A 19,275-nucleotide genomic window follows, 5' to 3' on the forward strand; every position below is an offset into this window, starting at 1 on the left:
CCCGAAAGGTGTGAGCAAAGATTATAGAAGTACGTGAGCCCTGAGATGAAATTTTATTAATCTCTGTAAAAATGTACATGTTGGTAAACCTACTAGCATACAAGAATATACACATGCAGACATTCTGTTAGCCAAATGATGACACCATTGCATCTCAAATAGCCTCTGGAAATTTCCACTGTATGCTCACGAAAGAATGAAAGTGAAAGAGGCAAATCATGTCTTATTACTACAACAGAAACAGTTTTGACCTTGGGAACCCCTTGAAAGGATCTTAGAGATGTTCCAGATCTGGTGAAGCACAATTTGAGAACCAATGTAATCGATTAATCTTAAAGTCACTTCCCATTTCATATTACTAATAAAGTGGATTTCTCTAATGAATATTTTGTTCTCGTTGCTGGACCACCCTTCGAGAACCCTTGACCTAAGGTATCCACAAGACAGACCCTTAGCCTAGTGGAGCCCAAAGCAAAAAGCCCGGAACACGCGGAGGGCGCTCGGCTTAGCCCTGAGAACTGGAAATGCTCCCTGCAATTCGCAGAGAACGCTGGCTCTAGAAACCAGCGCAGAACCCGCCACGGCGCTCCAGGGCGGGGCCATAACTGGCTGCGGGCGGCCGGGCTCGCCCAGCGCTCTGGGCAGAAGTTTCGGCGGTTGCGAGAACAAAGCGCAGGCTACCCGCAGACGCCCGCCGGGGGCCCACCCGTCGCAGGTCGGCCGGCCCCCGGGGGGAGGAGCGCAGCCTGGTGTTCCCCAAGCAGCCGCCGCCTCCTCGGCCACAGCTCAGCCCCGCGGCCTCCGGGCGTCTAAGCGGGAGCTCGGCTTCGCGCGTCCCCGCGGTTCATGCAAGGCGCCCTTCTGCGAATCCCAGGCGCTTCCTCAGTCGGAGCGCGGCGTTGCCGAGATTTGGGGGCCGCTGAGACCGAGGGTCTGGCGGCCGCAGGGACTACCCAACGAAGGGGCTCCGGCCCGGGAGGTGCTGGAACATGGGCGCGGAGCTGCAGGTGCGGGGCCCGGCCGCCTAGTCCGTGCTGGAAGTGGGTTACTCGGAGGGGGCCTCCTAGGCGAAATCAGTCTGATTCAGGCGCAAAGCAGACGGTCGCCCGCGGCGACAGGTGCTCGCTCACCGTCGGGAGAGTCCCGGTGCTTGGCATTTGTCCCTAGGCGCTCTTGGGGCCGCTTTCCCAGCGCGGGTCGGTCTGGGGCGACCGAAACTGAGTGGGGCGCAGTCGTTCAGTGGCTTTGAGCACAACAGGTTGGTGAGTGAGCTGCCCAAGAAACTCAAAGTGCTGAGCCAGGCGCTTTTTTGACGTGTTTTTTTTTGTTGTTGTTGTTATTTTTGTTTAGTTTGTTTGACAGTTGCCAGACTATGTTTACATTTCTGGTTCTACTCAGCCAACTGCCCATAGTAACCTTCGCGTTTCCTCATTGCACAAGAAGTCCAACGGAATCTGGGCATGCGGGAAAAGAAGGTAAGCATGGCTTCAACTTGCAAGAAAACCCTCTTGGAAACCCGAGATCTCAAACGAGAAATGTGTAATATTTGAAATTACACGCCACCGTCAATCATAGAAGCACTGAAATATCCTTTGCTTTAACTTGGGGTTTATCTGGTAATGTTGTTTGTTAAGTACAATTTATACAAATTTATTTCTGTGAGTTTTGATAAGTACATAACTAAGACCTGGTTTGTGGTTAATTGAATGGTAAACCTGTTTCAGCTTCTGAAAATCAGTGAGTGCTGTTTTTCTAGATAAGGCTGTATGGTAATTATATGAAGCATATCATTGTTTTTCCTAGAAAGGTAGATGGGGAATCCAAGACTTAGTCTGGACTTACTAGACCCTGGGCAAATTCCTCAACCCCTTTAAGCTTGAATTTCTTCATCCATAAATTGATGGGGGTGAGGAGTCGAATGATCTCTTAAGTCCCTTTTCACTTCAAAGTGTTTGGTTATCTTGATAAAGTCAGATGGTTGTGAGAAGGATAGGTTTGGGGCTTGCCAAACTAGCATTCAATACCTTGTGAGATCCAGGTTATAAACAGACTGGTTCCTGCCCACATTTTAAAAGCCTAACCTAGAAAAACCAGAAAGGAAAAGAAAAAAAATGTCTTTGGCTCTCAGCATCCTTCTCTCTGCCTAGTCATTGTACTCCCTATACAGTGCCAGTACTTTGGATCTACTTTCCCACACATTCCTGTCCCTTGTTCTTTCTTACCAGATTTCCTACTATCAGGTCATTTTCATTTGGGAAGGATCTGTTACACTAATATTCCTGGATGACTTATTAATGATGAACACAGTTAAGTGTGTTAAACCTTCTAGGAGGGTGTGTGTATGTGCATGTGTATTTTAAGATAAGGCAGTATCTTAGCCTAAAGGAATCAAACCTCAATGGCAGAATTCTAGGGACAGGCCAGGGGGGGGGCGGGGGGGGAAGAGGGAGAGATTCTGCAAGGTCCTTCTTGGTACCTCCCAAGTTGCACCATATATAAGGTGTATGGTCATATATAAGGTTGATGGTCCATACTCAGTTGGACCAGATGCTGATCCCCAGAATGCTTATGAGTGTATTCATTCACATGATACAGGCATAAAAGACACTCTCAAGGACATAACGAACTATGAAGGGATTTTAGATATCACACTTGAGTGTGGAAGGCTGGAAATACACGTAGGATATGTACATGCAGCATCATATATTTTAAAAGCAGATACGTTCATCCAGTAACCACTTTACTAACACATACTATGTGCGCCAGGTCCTCTGCTAGGTACTGGTGGTTTAGAAATGAAAGACCATAATCCCCTACCCTGAAGAACCTCTTCAACTGGTGGGGAAGGAAGGGTGTAAAGAGATACTCTCCATAAACTGTCCTACAGAGAGAGCTCAAGGGCAGAGAAAAGAGTGAGTAGCAGTACCTCTGTCTCAGGAGAGCTATGTGGCACAGAAGCTAGTGCTGTCTGCCAATGTGATATATAAATAGGTGGGAGATATGAAAAGTAACTGGGAAAACAAGGGACCTTAAGCTAAATTCATATAAAACCCAAGGGTGGGGTTAAAATGACTTAAAAACATAAGAAGGTGGGGAAAAGGAAAAGAACAAAATATCTGGGTTGGTGTATTCGATATATTAGAATGCACAGCCTCTTGGGATGGGCTAAGATGAGAGAAATAGAGATGGGAAGAGAATCTGGGGAAGCAAATACAGAAGCACAGAGGCCATGCATCCTTCAGCAATGGCCAGAGGAAGTTCTTGCTGGAAGTTCAGAATGCTCCAGAGACAAAGAAGTTTGCTTCTCTCAATTACAAGGAATTCAGGGTTACTTAGAACCCACATACCAATGGACAAGTATTTCTGCAAAGATCGTAAGGGAGGAAGGGAAATGTTTGATAAGGCTCTGAAGGTCTAAGGTCAACCACTGAGTGAATCAGAATTGTCACACTCAAGGAGGTGGCAAACAGCAGCATGTTTAATACAGAGGGGAAGACTTTTTATTGGCATAAATATCATTTCAAGAATGTTTATGACTCTTTTTTGTTTTCCCTTCAAATTGAAAGTAGCTTTATTGAGTTCCACTTGGAGGACAAGGGATATTTCCAACTTAGATAACCTACTTGAATAAAAGACTGAGAATGAGAAATTTGGCACTGCTTTTTTAGCTGATAAAATGTACAGATCTGGGCACATCAGCAAAGTAGCCTTACTGAGGCAGTTACCTAATTCTCCATTCTGAAATTAGATTTGATGTAGTAAGAATAGCTAACTTGGGCAGGCTCTGAATTACTTCATTGCTGGTTTAGTATTTTGAACCCATGCCAATCTGAGAACCACCAACCTTACCTGTGAATTGCTTCAGTGTAGAATTTAGGCTCTAGAGTTCCTTCCTGCTATAGGGAAGTGAGTTCATTCACTCGTTTAGTAAGTAGTTTTTGAGCACCTCTTGTGTATCAGTTACCAACATCACTGCGTTACTTAATGGAACTTTCACTCTAGTGAGGGTTACAAATATGTGTAAGTACGTAAAGAACACCAGATGGTGATAAATACTACAGGGAAAATGGAAATATAATAGGGAGTGCCAGAGTGGGTGGGTGGGGATGGGAGTTCAAGGTAACACTGAATAAAATCCTAAAGGAGGTGAGAGAGCAAACTAAAAGAAAGTTTTGTTCAGAGAAAACAGAAAATGCAAAAGCAGATGAGAACCAGGTGCATTGGAAGCCAAACTATAGAGCACCAAGGAGACCTCTTAAGAGGCCATTGCAAGAATCCCAATGAGTGAGTGATGATGAAGAATTGGAAAAATTTAATTCTGTCTCTATTTGGTGACAGCATAAAATCTCAAGAAGGCATGGGAGAATTAAACACAAATATTTCATCACACTGATCTGCCCTTTGGAATGTTTCTTAAAACAACTATCACTAATGATCCCATTCTAGCTTCCCCCTAGGTTCAAATAGCCCATATATATTATGTATAACATAGAAATGAATATGCTAGAATGGTTCTGGCCAATAGAAATAGAATGTGCACTACAGAAATAATTTAAAATTTTCTAAACTTTTAAAAAGTTTAAAAAATAGGTGAAATCAATTTAAGTGATGTGTTTAATTTAACCAATATATCCAAAATCTCATTTCCAAATATAAGCAATATAAAAACATGGAGATATTTCAGTTTTTTTTAAAACTAAGTCTCTGAATTTCCTTGTGTATTTTACACATACAACACAATTGAGACTAGCCACATTTCCAATACTCAGTAGCTATATATGGCTAGTGGCTACTGTATTGTACAAAACAGCTCTGTAATATTTAGACCTGTTTGGAAAGATGATTGGTTAATAGAAAAAATACCCTGCATGTTACAACTTTTCTTAAGGGGCTGTGAATAAATGGTTACCCTGAGATTACTCACAAATCAGTATTAGTCTTCTTCCAGACCATGATCTCTTATCAGTCCTGAGCTGTCTTCCAGTTACCAGTTACCCACTTCACTATATTCTTCCTTTAATAATGGTTAGAAGTGAGAAATACCAGCACTTTAACATTCTAAGCATTCAGAGAGTGCCTGAATTCCAGTTCAGTAATGTGATCTGGGGCAAGGTCACTTAAGCTTTGTTTGTGTGATACTAGAACGAGTCTAGAACGAGTCCAGAGTTTGTGAGCTTTGAAAATACTGCCATGATGGGGTATTTTGGTTTTGTGTCAGCCTGTGCTTAATGCTTCATGTTTCCATTTACCTTCCCCACAAATGAAGAGGGAGTCCCATAAAGGAGGGCCCATAGTAGGGGATGGGTAAAGGAGAAACATAGCGGATGACTGGAAGGAGGGGAGCTACTCCTTTAAGAAGGGCTGAATATCTTTTACTTAGTCTTACAATTATCCTATGATTTTATTATCTTAGATGTTTAAAATTTGATAAGCTTTAGTATAAACTTGATATAACAATTTTAATATGAATGTATGGATTTATAATTTTAAAACATAAAGAGATCTTCGTGATTCTTAGTTCATTTCCCAATTTTATAAATGAGGAAATGGCAGCCCAGAGATATGTGACTTATCTCAGGATGCAACTAATGGATAAGCCAGATCAAAACCAAGAATGTGCCTTCTAACTTAGTTGAATACTCTATTACACCAGACTTAATTATTCTCAGTCAAGATGATAGGGGACCAACCTTTTAGAAATAGAATAGTATGGCCTGTCATTTATGTCATTTACTGGCAAAATAATTGTCTGGAGGGACGTTTAAGTAACTTTCATTTTTGCTGATAATTTTGAACACATTGACACAAGTATCTGGAGTTATATTTATATTTCATATTTAGCAGAGATTATTTTTCCTGAAGGTATCTCTCTTTTTGTCAGATTTTAAAACCATACAAGAAACTTTGGTATAATTTAACATATCAGGGGAACTATTCATGTTTTACAATTAAGACAGGAACTTTCTGCCTTATTTTCATCAACGGTTGAGGTCTTTCTCTTTCTTTATTAGTCTTTACATCAAAAGAAGAAGCAAACTTTTTCATACATAGACGCCTCCTATATAATAGATTTGATTTGGAGTTCTTCACTCCTGGGGACCTAGAAAGAGAGTGCAAAGAAGAACTGTGTAATTATGAAGAAGCCAGAGAGATATTTGTGGATGAAGATAAAACGGTAATTTGGTTGATGATGTTATTTGGCTGGAAATTTATTAAATTGTACTTAAGAAAATGGCACTTTTAGTCAGTAGAAATTTTATACTTTAAATAAAATCAAGATTGTATGTCTGTTATCTCTCTCTACTTCCATAAAATACTAATTAACCTATTTAGACTTGGCTTCATACTTTTGGGCTTACAGTAATTAGCAAATTATCAATTATGTTGTGATTTTGTATGTTTAATATTTATTATGTTTAAAACAGTCGTGAAGCAGAGTGAATTAAACCTTAGTATATTATTTGAATTCATTCTACGATTCAGGTCAATCATTCAAGACTCAGAGCAATTTTTCTACCAGTGCCCTTACCCTGTTTGATTACCGTATTTATATTATAAGTATTTATTAACAATCTGCTAGCTGTTAAGTGCACTGCCAGAGCCTAAGGATACAAAATAATCCGGTTCCTGCATCCAGAAATTTATTGTTTGGTATATCTGGTAGCTTAAAGGAGAAACTTTTAGATGTTAAAAATATAATTAAATTCTATCCTGTTTGTTAATCTTGGAAAGATTCAAAACAGGCAGACAGTACTGTCACTGTTATAATCTGGCATATTATTGAAGAATGTTAAGTAACAAAAATTCTGTACTTTTGTAGATTAAATAACCCAAGCTCCTTTTCCTCTCCCTCAAGACTCCTATTTTATTGACTAACAACAAGGTATTGTACATATCCTTCAAATGCAGGTGTTAATGGAATTCAGTTCTTTTTTCTTCCAAAATTGTGCCCAGCCTCTCACTCCCTACTAAGATCTGCTTCATCTATTAGAGAAGGAAAATGAAGTCTATACTTTATAGTTGCGCCTGTTGAGATTTTACTGTTTTTCGTAAACCCATCTTCTAATTTTATCACAGTTCTGTAAAATCCACTTCCATTTTCTCAAGTAACACTGAGCTTAAACAGTCTTAGGGACATCTTTCCAAATCAAAAAATACCTTTGACTAAGACCCCCTAGCAAATTGAGGACCCACATAGTGTAGAAAAATTCAGACTCCTTTTCAAACATGATACAGAGTCCACTGCCTCAATTCAAGTACCTTTGGTACTTTCACCAACTCTTTAAGGCAACAGTTTCCCCTGGCGCCTGAGGAGGGGCTCAGAGCAGGGAAAAGGAAAATAGCAGAGTATAGTCATAGAGAGCTGGCACTGGTAGCAGTCCCCTTACCAATTTCAGAGTTGGGAGAGACAGTGGTGGGTGGTAATGTTTTCATTAGAGTGAGTCATGCCCTCCTTGAATGAACTGCTGTCTTACCTGTGGCACATGCCATGAATTTTTTTATTAAGGTATTGTTGATAATACGCTTTTATGAATGTTTTACATGACAAACAATGTGGTTACTACATTCACCCATATTACCAAGTCCCTACCCATACCCCATTGCAGTCACTGTCCATCAGTGTAGTAAGATACCACAGATTTGCTATTTGCCTTCTCTGTTCTACACTGTCTTCCCTGTGACCCCCCCACACCATGTGTACTAGACATAATACACCTCAATTCCCTTCACCCTCCTACACCACTCCCCTTTGGTAACCCCTAGTCCCTTCTTGGAGTCTGAGAGTCTGCTGCTGTTTTGTTCCTTCAGTTTTGGCACATGCCATGAATTTACCACCCCTAGTCTAGCTCACTGGGACCAAGTGAAATGATAATAAATTAAACTTGGAAAATTTGCCTTTCTCTTAGATGACATTTTGGCAGGAATATTCGATTAAAGGACCAACCACAGAATCAGGTAAGACAAGAATTGATCAAATTTAATGTTTCTCCTACCTTTAGTCTATTATAATTCATTTTAGTTTCATTCTTTGAGGTTAGTTGTTGCTCAACCACATAACTTGTAAATCCAAGGAAGTTTTCTCAATTACACACTGGGCTTTCTACGCCACAGCCACATTCATCTTTACATACTGAAAATCAAGTTTGGTGAGATACTAGGGAAATGAGATAATATGTTTAAAGTTGTTTTAAACAGCTCATCTAAGTGAAGACTTGCACAGGATAAAAATAGGACTCCATTAGTTTGAAGTAGTAAAGTATTTTAACTTTTTTCCCACCACTACAAGGAAATGAAATACTTGTGCTAGTACATAAATAAAGATTGTTAGAATTTAGCATCTTCTAGGGAAGGGAGATCCCTTATTTTATCTGTACTAATCATCTTTAGCTGCTTTTTTTAGTCAGGTGTTTTTTTCTGCTAGCTCTTCTTTCTTTCCCCTTCTGTAGGACCCCAGCTAGAGAGAGAGTATATTAACATGGCTTCCTTCCCTAGAGTTGCTGAATACATTTACCTTAATTGTTAATACCAAAATGTGTCTAGTTGAACAAAAAATATCTTTATTCCTCTTAGTCTTGAATATTATCCTTAATATGACCTATTTAAAAGAAGTGAAACCATAGCTAGGGCTTTTAGGAAGTGTCATTTAAAATTGTTCAAGGTCATATGTCTAGCACAAGACTTTTAAAATACATCAATATTAAAGAGGGTAAATCTACTTGAAACCAATATAATATTGTATATCAACTATACTTCAATAAAAAAAGAGGATTAAATAAATAAGTACAATACAATAAATCTATTATTAAATGCTTAATAGTATGCTTAGATACAGTGTTAAATTTATTGCAATATTAGAGGGTGCTTTTCAGATGTGTTTTTTTTATTAAGGTGTTACTGATACACACTCTTATGATGGTTTCACATGAAAAAACAATGTGGTTTCTACATTCACCCATGTTACAGTGTCCCTCCCATACCCCATTGCAGTAACTGCCCAATACCCATGTTACATTTATGTTATTTTAATGGTTTCTCTTAAGATGCCAACAGAGAGAAAATCGATGTTATGGGCCTTCTGACTGGATTAATTGCTGCTGGAGTATTTTTGGTTATTTTTGGATTAGTTGGTTACTATCTTTGTATCACTAAGTGTAACAGACAAAGACATCCAGGGTAAGTACCAAGAGTAGTATTTAATTCATTATTCTACCTTAATGAATAATAGAATATGAATTTTAATTTTAATTTATAGAATATGAATTTTTTTAAATGGCTGCCCTTTTTTTTGGTATCAATCTATAATTACATGAGGAACATTATGTTTACTAGACTCCCCCCATCATCAAGTCCCCCCCACATACCCCATTACAGTTACTGTCCCTCAGCGTAGTAAGATGCTATAGAATCACTACTTGTCTTCTCTGAGTTGTACAGCCCTCCCCGTGCCCCCCCACACACATTATATATGCTAATCATAAAGCCCCCTTTCTTTCTGCCCCCACCCCTTGCCCTCCCTTCCCACCCATCCTCTCCAGTCCCTTTCCCTTTGGTAACTGTTAGTCCATTCTTGGGTTCTGTGAGTCTGCTGCTGTTTTGTTCCTTCAGTTTTTTCTTTGTTCTTATACTCCACATATGAGTGAAATCATTTGGTACTTGTCTTTCTCTGCCTGGCTTATTTCACTGAGCATAATACCCTCTACCTCCATCCATGTTGTTGCAAATGGTAGGATTTGTTTTCTTCTTATGGCTGAATAATATTCCATTGTGTTTATGTACCATATCTTTATCCATTCATCTACTGATGGACATTTAGATTGCTTCCATTTCTTGGCTATTCTAAATAGTGCTGTGATAAACATAGGGGTGCATCTGTCTTTTTCAAACTGGGCTGCTGCATTCTTAGGGTAAATTCCTGGGTCAAATGGTATTTCTCTTTTGAGCTTCTTGAGGAACCTCCATACTGCTTTCCACAATGGTTGAACTAATTTACATTCCCACCAGCAGTGTAGGAGTGTTCCCTTCTCCACATCCTCACCAACATTTGTTGTTGTTTGTCTTTTGGATGGTGGCAATCCTTACTGGTGTGAGGTGATATCTCATTGTGGTTTTAATTTGCATTTCTCTGATGACTAGTGATGTGGAGCATCTTTTCATGTGTCTGTTGGCCACCTGAATTTCTTCTTTGGAAAACTGTTCAGCTCCTCTGCCCATTTTTAAATTGGATTGTTTGCTTTTTGTTTGTTGAGGTGCGTGAGCACTTTATATATTTTGGATGTCAACCCCTTATTCGATCTGTTATTTATGTGCATATTCTCCCATACTGTAGGATGTCTTTTTGTTCTATTGATGGTGTCCTTTGCTGTACAGAAGCTTTTCAGCTTGATATAGTCCTACTTGTTCATTTTTGCTTTTGTTTCCCTTGCCCAGTGAGATATGTTCATTAAGAAGTCACTCATGTTTATGTCCAAGAGATTTTTGTCTATTTTTTTTTTTTAGGAGTTTTATGGTTTCATGACTTACATTCAGGTTTTTGATCCATTTTGAATTTACTTTTGTGTATGGGGTCAGACAATGATCCAGTTTCATTCTCTTACATGTAGCTGTCCAGTTTTGCCAACCCCAGCTGTTTAAGAGGCTGTCATTTCCCCATTGTATGTCCATGGCTCCTTTATCATGTATTAATTGACCATATATGTTTGGGTTAATGTCTGGAGTCTCTATTCTGTTCCACTGGTCTGTGGGTCTGTTCTTGTGCCAGTACCAAATTGTCTTGGTTACTGTGGCTTTGTAGTAGAGCTTGAAGTTGAGGAGCAAGATCACCCCCACTTTATTCTCCCTTCTCAGGATTGCTTTGTCTATTTGTGATCTTTTGTGGTTCCATATGAATTTTAGAACTATTTGTTCCAGTTTGTTGAAGAATGCTGTTTGTATTTTGATAGGGATTGCATTGAATCTGCAGATTGCTTTGGGCAGGATGATCATTTTGACTATATTAATTCTTCCTAGCCAAGAGCCTGGGATGAGTTTCCATTTGTTAACATCCTCTTTAATTTCTCTTAAGAGTGTCTTGCAGTTTTCAGGGTATAGGTCTTTCACTTCCTTGGTTAGGTTTATTCCTAGGTATTTTATTCTAATGGCTGCCTATTGTTAAAAATAAGCTTTTTATTTTGGAATAATTCTAGATTACAGGGAAGTTGCTAAAATTGTACAGAGTTCCCATTACATCCTTCACCCAGTCACCCTCATTGTTAGCATCACACATTGTACATTTGTAAAACTAACAAACTGACATTGGTACATTACTATTGACTCAGTTCCAGACATTATTTAGATTTCACCTATTTTGCCATTGGTGTACTCTTTTTCTCCACGATCCAATCAGGATACTCCCTGCATGTAGTTGTCATGTCTCCTCTAGTCTGTGGCAGTTGTTTGTTACCTAATTTAACACTTACATAAACAACTTAATGATGCTATTTCTCATGTCCTTCAAGAGAATACCAGAAAATTCACAAAGGCTAACTTGATTTTTCAATATTTCCTTCTTAAGCAGGAGGTAGATGCCAGTGTCCCCATATTTCCAGAGCATGAAGTCCCATAGTTCACTCTAAGTCACAGCATTTACGGGTCTGGCCATGTAGCTACCCAAGTAGAAATAGTGTAACTAGTATTTAAATTAAATTATTTTTATTGATATTTTAATTTAAATAACAATAAAATAGTTGCTGTTGAGGCAAATAGCATATTAATACAGCTTAATAAAGATTCATTAGGCCATAATTGTTTGCATAATAGAATCTCAACATCCTTACTAGTATAAAAAGTCATTATCTTCTGTATTATCTATATTACCTTTTCAGTGATTATGGATGGGTGACTATAGAATTAACCTTATTTTAAAAAAAAAATGCCAGGTGCTAGACAAGCAATTGGAAGTTGATGCTTACATATCCCTAGTCACACTTCCAAATTATGTGACCAAATTCATGATCGTGACCAGGGGACAAGAGCGTGATGGAGATAGCGGTGATGGTTTCACAACACTGCAAATATAATTAATACCACTGTATTGTACACTTAAAAATTATTAAGATGGCAAATTTTATGTTATATAACACTTTCTATAATAAAAATTTAAGGTGAATGTTTAGAGCAACAGATATAGAATTAGGATTCATCTATTAGGAGATAAAAGTTGAAGCTGAAAGAGTAGGTAAGTTCTCTGAGTGTGATGACAGGACTCAGAGCTTTAAAGGATGCCCACAGTAAGGGTGCAGAGAGGAGACAAGCCAGCAAAGAGGGCAGAGGGCATGAAGCAATGTAAGTGTATTTCTATTCCCAAGCTGGTATTCCTGAGCAGCTTCCTGAGGCATTAACATGAGTTACGGGCATGGACTAAGGAGTCTGTCAGAGACCTCTGTAAATCCTGTAAAACTTTGAAAAATGAGAAAATATGGAAGAATTTGTTTAATTTTTCTTAAGCCACTATATCTGTTGAGGTGAGAGATTAACTTTCTGTTAACTTCTCTTGTTGAACAGATAGGAAATTTGCATAGTCTTTCCATTTTCTAGGCCTTTTGACTAAGATTTTATTCACTGTGGCTTTCTCCACAAACTTGGGGGAGTCCAAGAAACTCACAGGTTAATGAAGAAATAAGCAAGATGTATCTTTGGAGACTCTTCTTGCCCTTTATCTTTCCTCCTTTTTCACCCCATTCATAGTTTTTCCAGAAAAGTTCATGTATGCCCTCGTGTTTAGCAATGACACTTAGAGGTCTGTGATAGCATAGCCATTACTCAGTGTCCTCATGTTTGACATTTCCTTCTCTTTTCTCCCCTGTTTTTCTTCATTTTTCTACCATCCTGCACTACTACATCTTCTTATGTCTTTTTTCTCTGAAACCTAGCTTCTTCCCTGCATGAGGTCAGAAGCAGAATTCAAGGACACAGGGAGCAAAGTGGTGCCATTATTATGCATGCTTTCTGTGTGTTAATGTAAATATTTAAAACCCCGAATATCTCTTATTTTAAAAGTAAGATTACTGAGAAGGAAGAATAAAGCAGAGGGGATCTTGCTTCCCAATTTCAAGCTCTACTACAAAGCCACAGTAATCAAGACAATTTGGTACTGGCACAAGAACAGACCCACAAGACCAGTGGAACAGGATAGATAGTCCAGACATTAACCCAAACATATATGGTCAATTAATATATGATAAAGAAGCCATGGACATACAATGGGGAAATGACAGCCTCTTACAGCTACATGTTCTCTTTCTTATTTTGCAAAGCTAGAGATCAGGGAGGGGTGAGGGAGTATTTGAGAAAGAAAAGAGTAAAAGGTAAGATTATTTTCAGAAACGTCTGTCTCTCATTTCTTTGTAAAAACATGTCAAGAAATGAGAGACAAGATCTTTTCATTTCTTAGTTTCTGTATTTTATGAGGGGAAACAAGTATAATATGATGATGTCAGTTTATTTGAGATGTTATTGGTACATACTTGATTTCAATGATTTAAGGTGTATGTAAGAAATCATTATGTAGATATTTAATGACTTTGATGTAATTATTATATTGTTTATTTTAAATTTTGGAAGTCAACATAGAATAATTTATTTGTTCAAATAAAACATGTCTCTCCTATTATAAGCAAACAAATAGAACTTTTTGTCACAAACTAATGAATGTGGCAAGTGACTAGCCTACCGTGAATTCATTCCAGATTTCTGGCAGAGGAGGAATTGTGTTGAGCTGTCTAAGTAAAGTTCTGATAGATGCTCTCAGTCACCCCTCAACTATTGAAGGGCTGATTATCCAGTTCCTAGATTGACACGAATCTTTTTCTTGTCTTCTCTTGTCTGCAGTTTTCCTCTTTCCTTCCCTCTAATTTCAGATCTCATTATTTATTACCTCCAAAGGACAGGTGTTCTAACACGCAAATCAAATAGTTTAGTTTGGAAAAGTTTACAGTATTTGGGTCTGCTAAACTGTCTAATTAGGAAGATCATTGTAAATATTGACTAGAGGTTGGGGATTATTTATGAATTGTAAATATCTTATTAGCCATAACTATAGGAGGTTAATTTTTGCATAATATTTCATAGGCAGCCAATTTTGCAGTCTAAACAGATTGATTTACTAATACTTAAATTATAATTTGTAATTTGCAAGTGAGAAGAGAAAACGTAGGTTCAAAACACCAGACCAGTGTTCCGTTTCAATTTTCATTTACTGATGTAGCTGACAAAGTTTTGTGAAAATGGTGGTACTTCAGCTAAGCCATTTTTTTTTTAAATCATTGAGCATAGATCATTGGAATGGGGAAAAGACAATAATATAAGAAAGGGAACAATACCAGGGAAAGCACAGAGACCGGACAGAGAATTCATTGCATATGCAGAGGAGTATAAAGAGACCCCCTTGGCAAGAATAGAGAGCTAGAAAACATAAGGCAAGGCCAGAATAAGGGGGGCTTTGGAAAGGAGGCACTGGAGTTAGAACTTGACTCAGGGGGGAGTAGGCTGCAGGTTAGGCTTCCTCAGAGCAGAGTGAAGTGAGGGCTACTTGAGGGATATTGTTTAGGAGGGATGGATCAGGTAGCAGGACTGCAGCGGGAAAGTGAGGAGGGAGACAGGCATCAACTGCTGTTGTTATCTAACATGAGTTTCCTTGGCTTGGAGTTGTGCTGTCTTTCAACAAAGCCTGGATTTGGTTTCACACCATACTTTGAGAAAGTTTTAATTCAGGAGTGGGAGACAAAGAGAATTTGCATGTTTTGAGTCCTTATTTAGTGTTCTAGCCACTGCTTTGATGCTTTGCATATGACATCTTTCTTAATCCACACAAAATGACTATTGAGGTAGCTGTTACCATCCCCATTTAACAGAGTAGGAAACTGAGTTAGGTAAATTGCCTTCGTTCACAAAGCTATGAAATGAGAGGAGCTGGTTTCATATCCATGCCTGACATCCAAGCCCCTAATCTTTCCACTATTCCAAGACTCTTTCAGAGTTTAGAGGTAAAATAAAACTTGTTATATTAATAAGTTGGATCTAACTTCTCTCAAAATAGTCAGTTGGATTTTTTAACCTAAAAATGCTTCCTTTCCCAGACGTAAATGCTGTCTCTCTGTTTAGTTCTTCAGCCACATATGTGAGGGGCAGGCATGCTTCCTCCATCATTTTCAGAAGACCTGAGGAGGCTGTCTTTTCTCCATCACCACCTTCACCAGAGGACACAGGATTACCTTCTTATGAACAGGCAGTGGCATTGACTAGGAAACACAGCGTTTCACCACCACCACCATATTCTGGGCCAGCAAAAGGATTTAGGGTATTTAAAAAGTCTATGTCGCTCCCATCTCGCTAAGCCCATTTTGCCATCTTGGTGGTATGGAAGATTCATCTTATTTGAATGGTTTGTGTTTCCTGAACCAGAAAGGACAAACTGCAGGGAACAGAGGAGGAATAAGCACTAGTTCTATACCGCAGAAGTTCTGTCAGCATCTTGGACCTGAACCTGATTATTATCAGCTTGTTAAGAAACTTTGACTCCATATCCTTTCAGTTAAGCAGAGAAGACTTTTTTTGTTTATTTTAATGGTTCAAAAAAATCTGTGTCATGGATGTCAAAGATTGAACTGATGAAATATCTGATCCTGTGTACAAATAAGGGATGGAGATTTCTTCTTGTGTTGAGTATTTTAAAAAATAAAAGAGTTTCTAATCATTAGATTATCCCAAGTCATTATATTGGACCCATTCTTTACTAGCATCACTTTTTTGGTTGGTAATACTTCACAGAATTTGACATTTCAGTGTAAATTGGTGGCCTTAATATGATCACTTGGTTTTAAATTTTAATTATTGCATAGCATTCATATTTTGTAGGTTTTAGTTGTTAACTCTTGTTATTAGTCATGTTTTATTATGGAGAGTGGGGTCAGTAGTTTTTTTTTTAAAAAAGACACCTACTTGCTAGGGAGTTAGATCTTCAGTGGGCACAGTACTGCAATGGCAAGACGTGAAAGGGTTGTTATTGTAGCAAATAAATAAGTAGGCCTCAAATCTAGGAGTGACTAGAACTTGATAAAGTTGTCCATGTTACTGACAAGTAGAAACACCCATTTTCATTGCTGAATTACCTATATATAACTATTATGTATCTTGAAATTTTATTAAGGCTTGATAAATAATAGTTTGAAAACATAATTTACTTTTCTGGTATTAAAATTATACTGATTACAGTTACCAGCAACCCATTGTACATCTTAATGTCTGGACAAAACACCATAAGTCATTATTTTACCCTGTACTGCTAATTCTATATATGACCAGTCTCTTCTTAAGAATGTAGTAGAGTATAAGCTATAAACCTTCGGAGTGAGTGTGGGACCAAAGTTATGTTAGTAGGTGTGTATATATCTGTGAATTTGTTTCCTCTTTGTAGGAGCTCAAGAAATAACATACCCCTGAGAAATAGAACATTGTGTTTTGTTTTTGCCAGTATTGCATTTTCCTATTATTTAAGATCATTTATGAAATTGTATTTTGTTTCATAATTTTCATTAGGGTAAAACTAAAACCCACATGCATTTGATAATTCTTTCCAAATTAAACGTTTAGAAAGTATAAATCATTATAGTATGTGAGAGTGTATGTGTCTCTTTTAAGACAACATGATCTCAAGTCAGATAAAAGCAAGGCCTTAATCATCATAGACTGCCAGAGACTTTATTGTTTCAGATTCTTGGCATCTCTTCAGTTTTTTGTCATAAAGCAATCATCTAGCAACATTTAGATATAAGGGAAAGTCGACTTTTTAAAGCCACCTACATTACCTATAAAAATTTTACTATTAGTCATACCTTGGCCTTACAGAGCACTTTTTCTCTTGTAACTGCACTTTGCACTTATTTTAATCTTCTTTAAAAGGTCAGAGGCAAACTCTATTCACTTTGTAACAGTCAGACTAAAGCATGGAAGGATAAATTTGCCCCAAATCTAGTATGTTGGTGAGAGCTAAGTTTAGAATGAGCAAGCACATTTTTCTAGGCCCATCTTGTACCTATAGAATTATACTTTCTCCAATTACAAAACACAGGAATCTTGTTAATTAATTAAGTCTGTATGAGAAATTTATAAGCATTTGTCATATATACATAAAATGATGGTACATTTATTACATATGTGTACATGTATTCTTACATATGTATTTCTTAAGATTAATAGAAACAAGCTATGATGGATCTTCTATTCATTGTAATTTGAAATAGTCCATGAATTTGTTTACTCCCACTGACTCACAAGTGTCTAACTGCAAAACTAGCTTTGGAACCTGTGATAATCCCTTTTCCCTAGCAGCAGCCTAGATCTGTCAAAGGCTGTCATTTAGTGTAAAACTGTTGCTCTAAGGTGAGTTAAGATTGTGAAGTTACTGATACTTGTATAGCATCCAATGTTGAGCTCATAATACTTTAATATAAAAAGGGAAATGTGATAGAACAGTTATATATGAATGTTAATATTTATGCTTATTTTTCCTTTTTTTTTTTTTTGAGAGGGCATCTCTCATATTTATTGATCAAATGGTTGTTAACAACAATAAAATTCTGTATAGGGGACTCAATGCACAGTCATTAATCAACCCCAAGCCTATTTCTCAATAGTCTCCAATCTTCTGAAGCATAACGAACAAGTTCTTACATGGTGAACAAGTTCTTACATAGTGAATAAGTTCTTACATGGTGAACAGTGCAAGGGCAGTCATATCACAGAAACTTTTGGTTTTGATCACTATGCTCCTTTACTTTTAATCAAGGGAATGAGAAGACTAGTGACTAAGAAAATATTTACAGAAAACACATGATAAAGGACTGTTACCCAAATTATACAAAGAATTCGTAAAACTCAACAGTAAGAATGCTGATAAACAGTGACTGCAATGGGATGTGTGGGGGGGTGATAATATGGGTGAATGTAGTAACCATGTTGCTCATGTGAAACCATAAGATTGTATATAAAGGATACCTTAAAAAACTCAACAGTAAGAAAATAAACAACCCAATTCAAAAAATGAATACATACCTCCTAAAGAAGATAAACATGGTGAGTAAGCACATGAAAAGATTTTCAACAAATCAGAGAATCACAAATGAAACAAGATAGCACACACACCTACTGAAACATCAAAATCCAGAAACCAGACAACACCAAGTGTTGATAGGATGTGAACCTACATTGCTGGTTGGGTTGCAACAGTCACTTTGGTAGACAGTTTGGCAGTTTCTTACAAAACAAATACACTCTCAACCATTTGAACCAGATATTGTATTCCTTAGTATTTGCCCAAATGAGTTGAAAATTTATGTCCACACAAAAACCTGTACATGGATGTTTACAACTGCTTTTACTTATAATTGCCAGAACTTGGAAGCAACAAAGATGTCCTTTAGGCAAACAGAGAAACTGTGGTACATTTAAGCAATGGAGTATTATTCAGTGCTAAAAAGAAGTGAGTTATCAAGCCATGAAAAGGCATAATGGAAACAAATATGTATTAAGTGAAGAAGCCAATCTGAAAAGTCTGCATACTGTATGATTCCAAATATGTGGCTCTGAAAAAGGCACAACCATGGGGAGAGTAAAAATATCAGAAGTCGTCAGGGATCAGGGTGTGTGAAGAGGAATGATGAGTAGGTGGAGCACAGAGGATTTTAGGGCAGAGAAACTACTTTGTACAATACTTTAATGGTGGATAAATGTCATTATACCTGTGTCCAAAACCCATAGAATGTGCAATACCAAGAGTGAACTGTAATGCCAGTTAAGGACTTTGGGTAATAGTGATGTCAGTGTAGGTTCGTTGATTGCAATGAGTGTACCACTGTGGTGTGGGATGTTGATAATGGAGAATGTTGTTCATGTGTGGGGACAAGGAGTCTATGTACACTCCACTCAATTTTGTTGCTTTATTAAGTTTATTAATAAAAAATTACTTTAAAAAGTTTTCTTAAAGCCAATTGAAAGATTTTTTTATAAATACTTATATACTGTTGAAGACTAGGAAAAAAAGAATGAGTTGTTTTAGTAATGATTTTTATGTAATAATTAACTAGGTGAAGTCTATAAGTAAAATTTCAAGGGATTCAAAAATAAATCCTAGATTTTTATTGTGACAAGATAGTGAAAGAAACAGAGAAATGAACTTTTAAAAACTAGATGGAATAGCCACACTTCATCTAGAGGGAGAACCTGTCCTAACAGCTTAGTAAT

At 37.7% G+C, this 19,275-nt stretch overlaps 1 protein-coding gene across 3 annotated transcripts; it reads left to right on the top strand.

Annotated features, from left to right (window-relative positions):
• The first annotated feature begins 576 nt into the window (after nt 1-576).
• Nucleotides 577-19,009, top strand: PRRG4 (proline rich and Gla domain 4). Of its 3 annotated transcripts, none has more exons than XM_017672598.3 (6): nt 577-715; nt 1,351-1,475; nt 6,012-6,175; nt 7,908-7,956; nt 9,042-9,174; nt 15,139-19,009. In XM_017672598.3, exons 2-6 carry the CDS (start codon nt 1,373-1,375, stop codon nt 15,368-15,370), a joined length of 681 nt encoding a protein of 226 aa, XP_017528087.3. In that variant the 5' UTR covers nt 577-715; nt 1,351-1,372; the 3' UTR covers nt 15,371-19,009. The 3 variants fall into 3 exon arrangements, with proteins under 3 accessions (XP_017528087.3, XP_017528084.3, XP_036875556.2); XM_017672595.3 differs by having other exon boundaries at nt 581-1,007; XM_037019661.2 differs by lacking the exon at nt 577-715 and adding an exon at nt 1,014-1,258.
• The last annotated feature ends 266 nt before the right edge of the window (nt 19,010-19,275 follow it).

This window comes from Manis javanica, chromosome 11, assembly GCF_040802235.1.
Source record: "Manis javanica isolate MJ-LG chromosome 11, MJ_LKY, whole genome shotgun sequence".
NCBI lineage: Eukaryota > Metazoa > Chordata > Mammalia > Pholidota > Manidae > Manis > Manis javanica.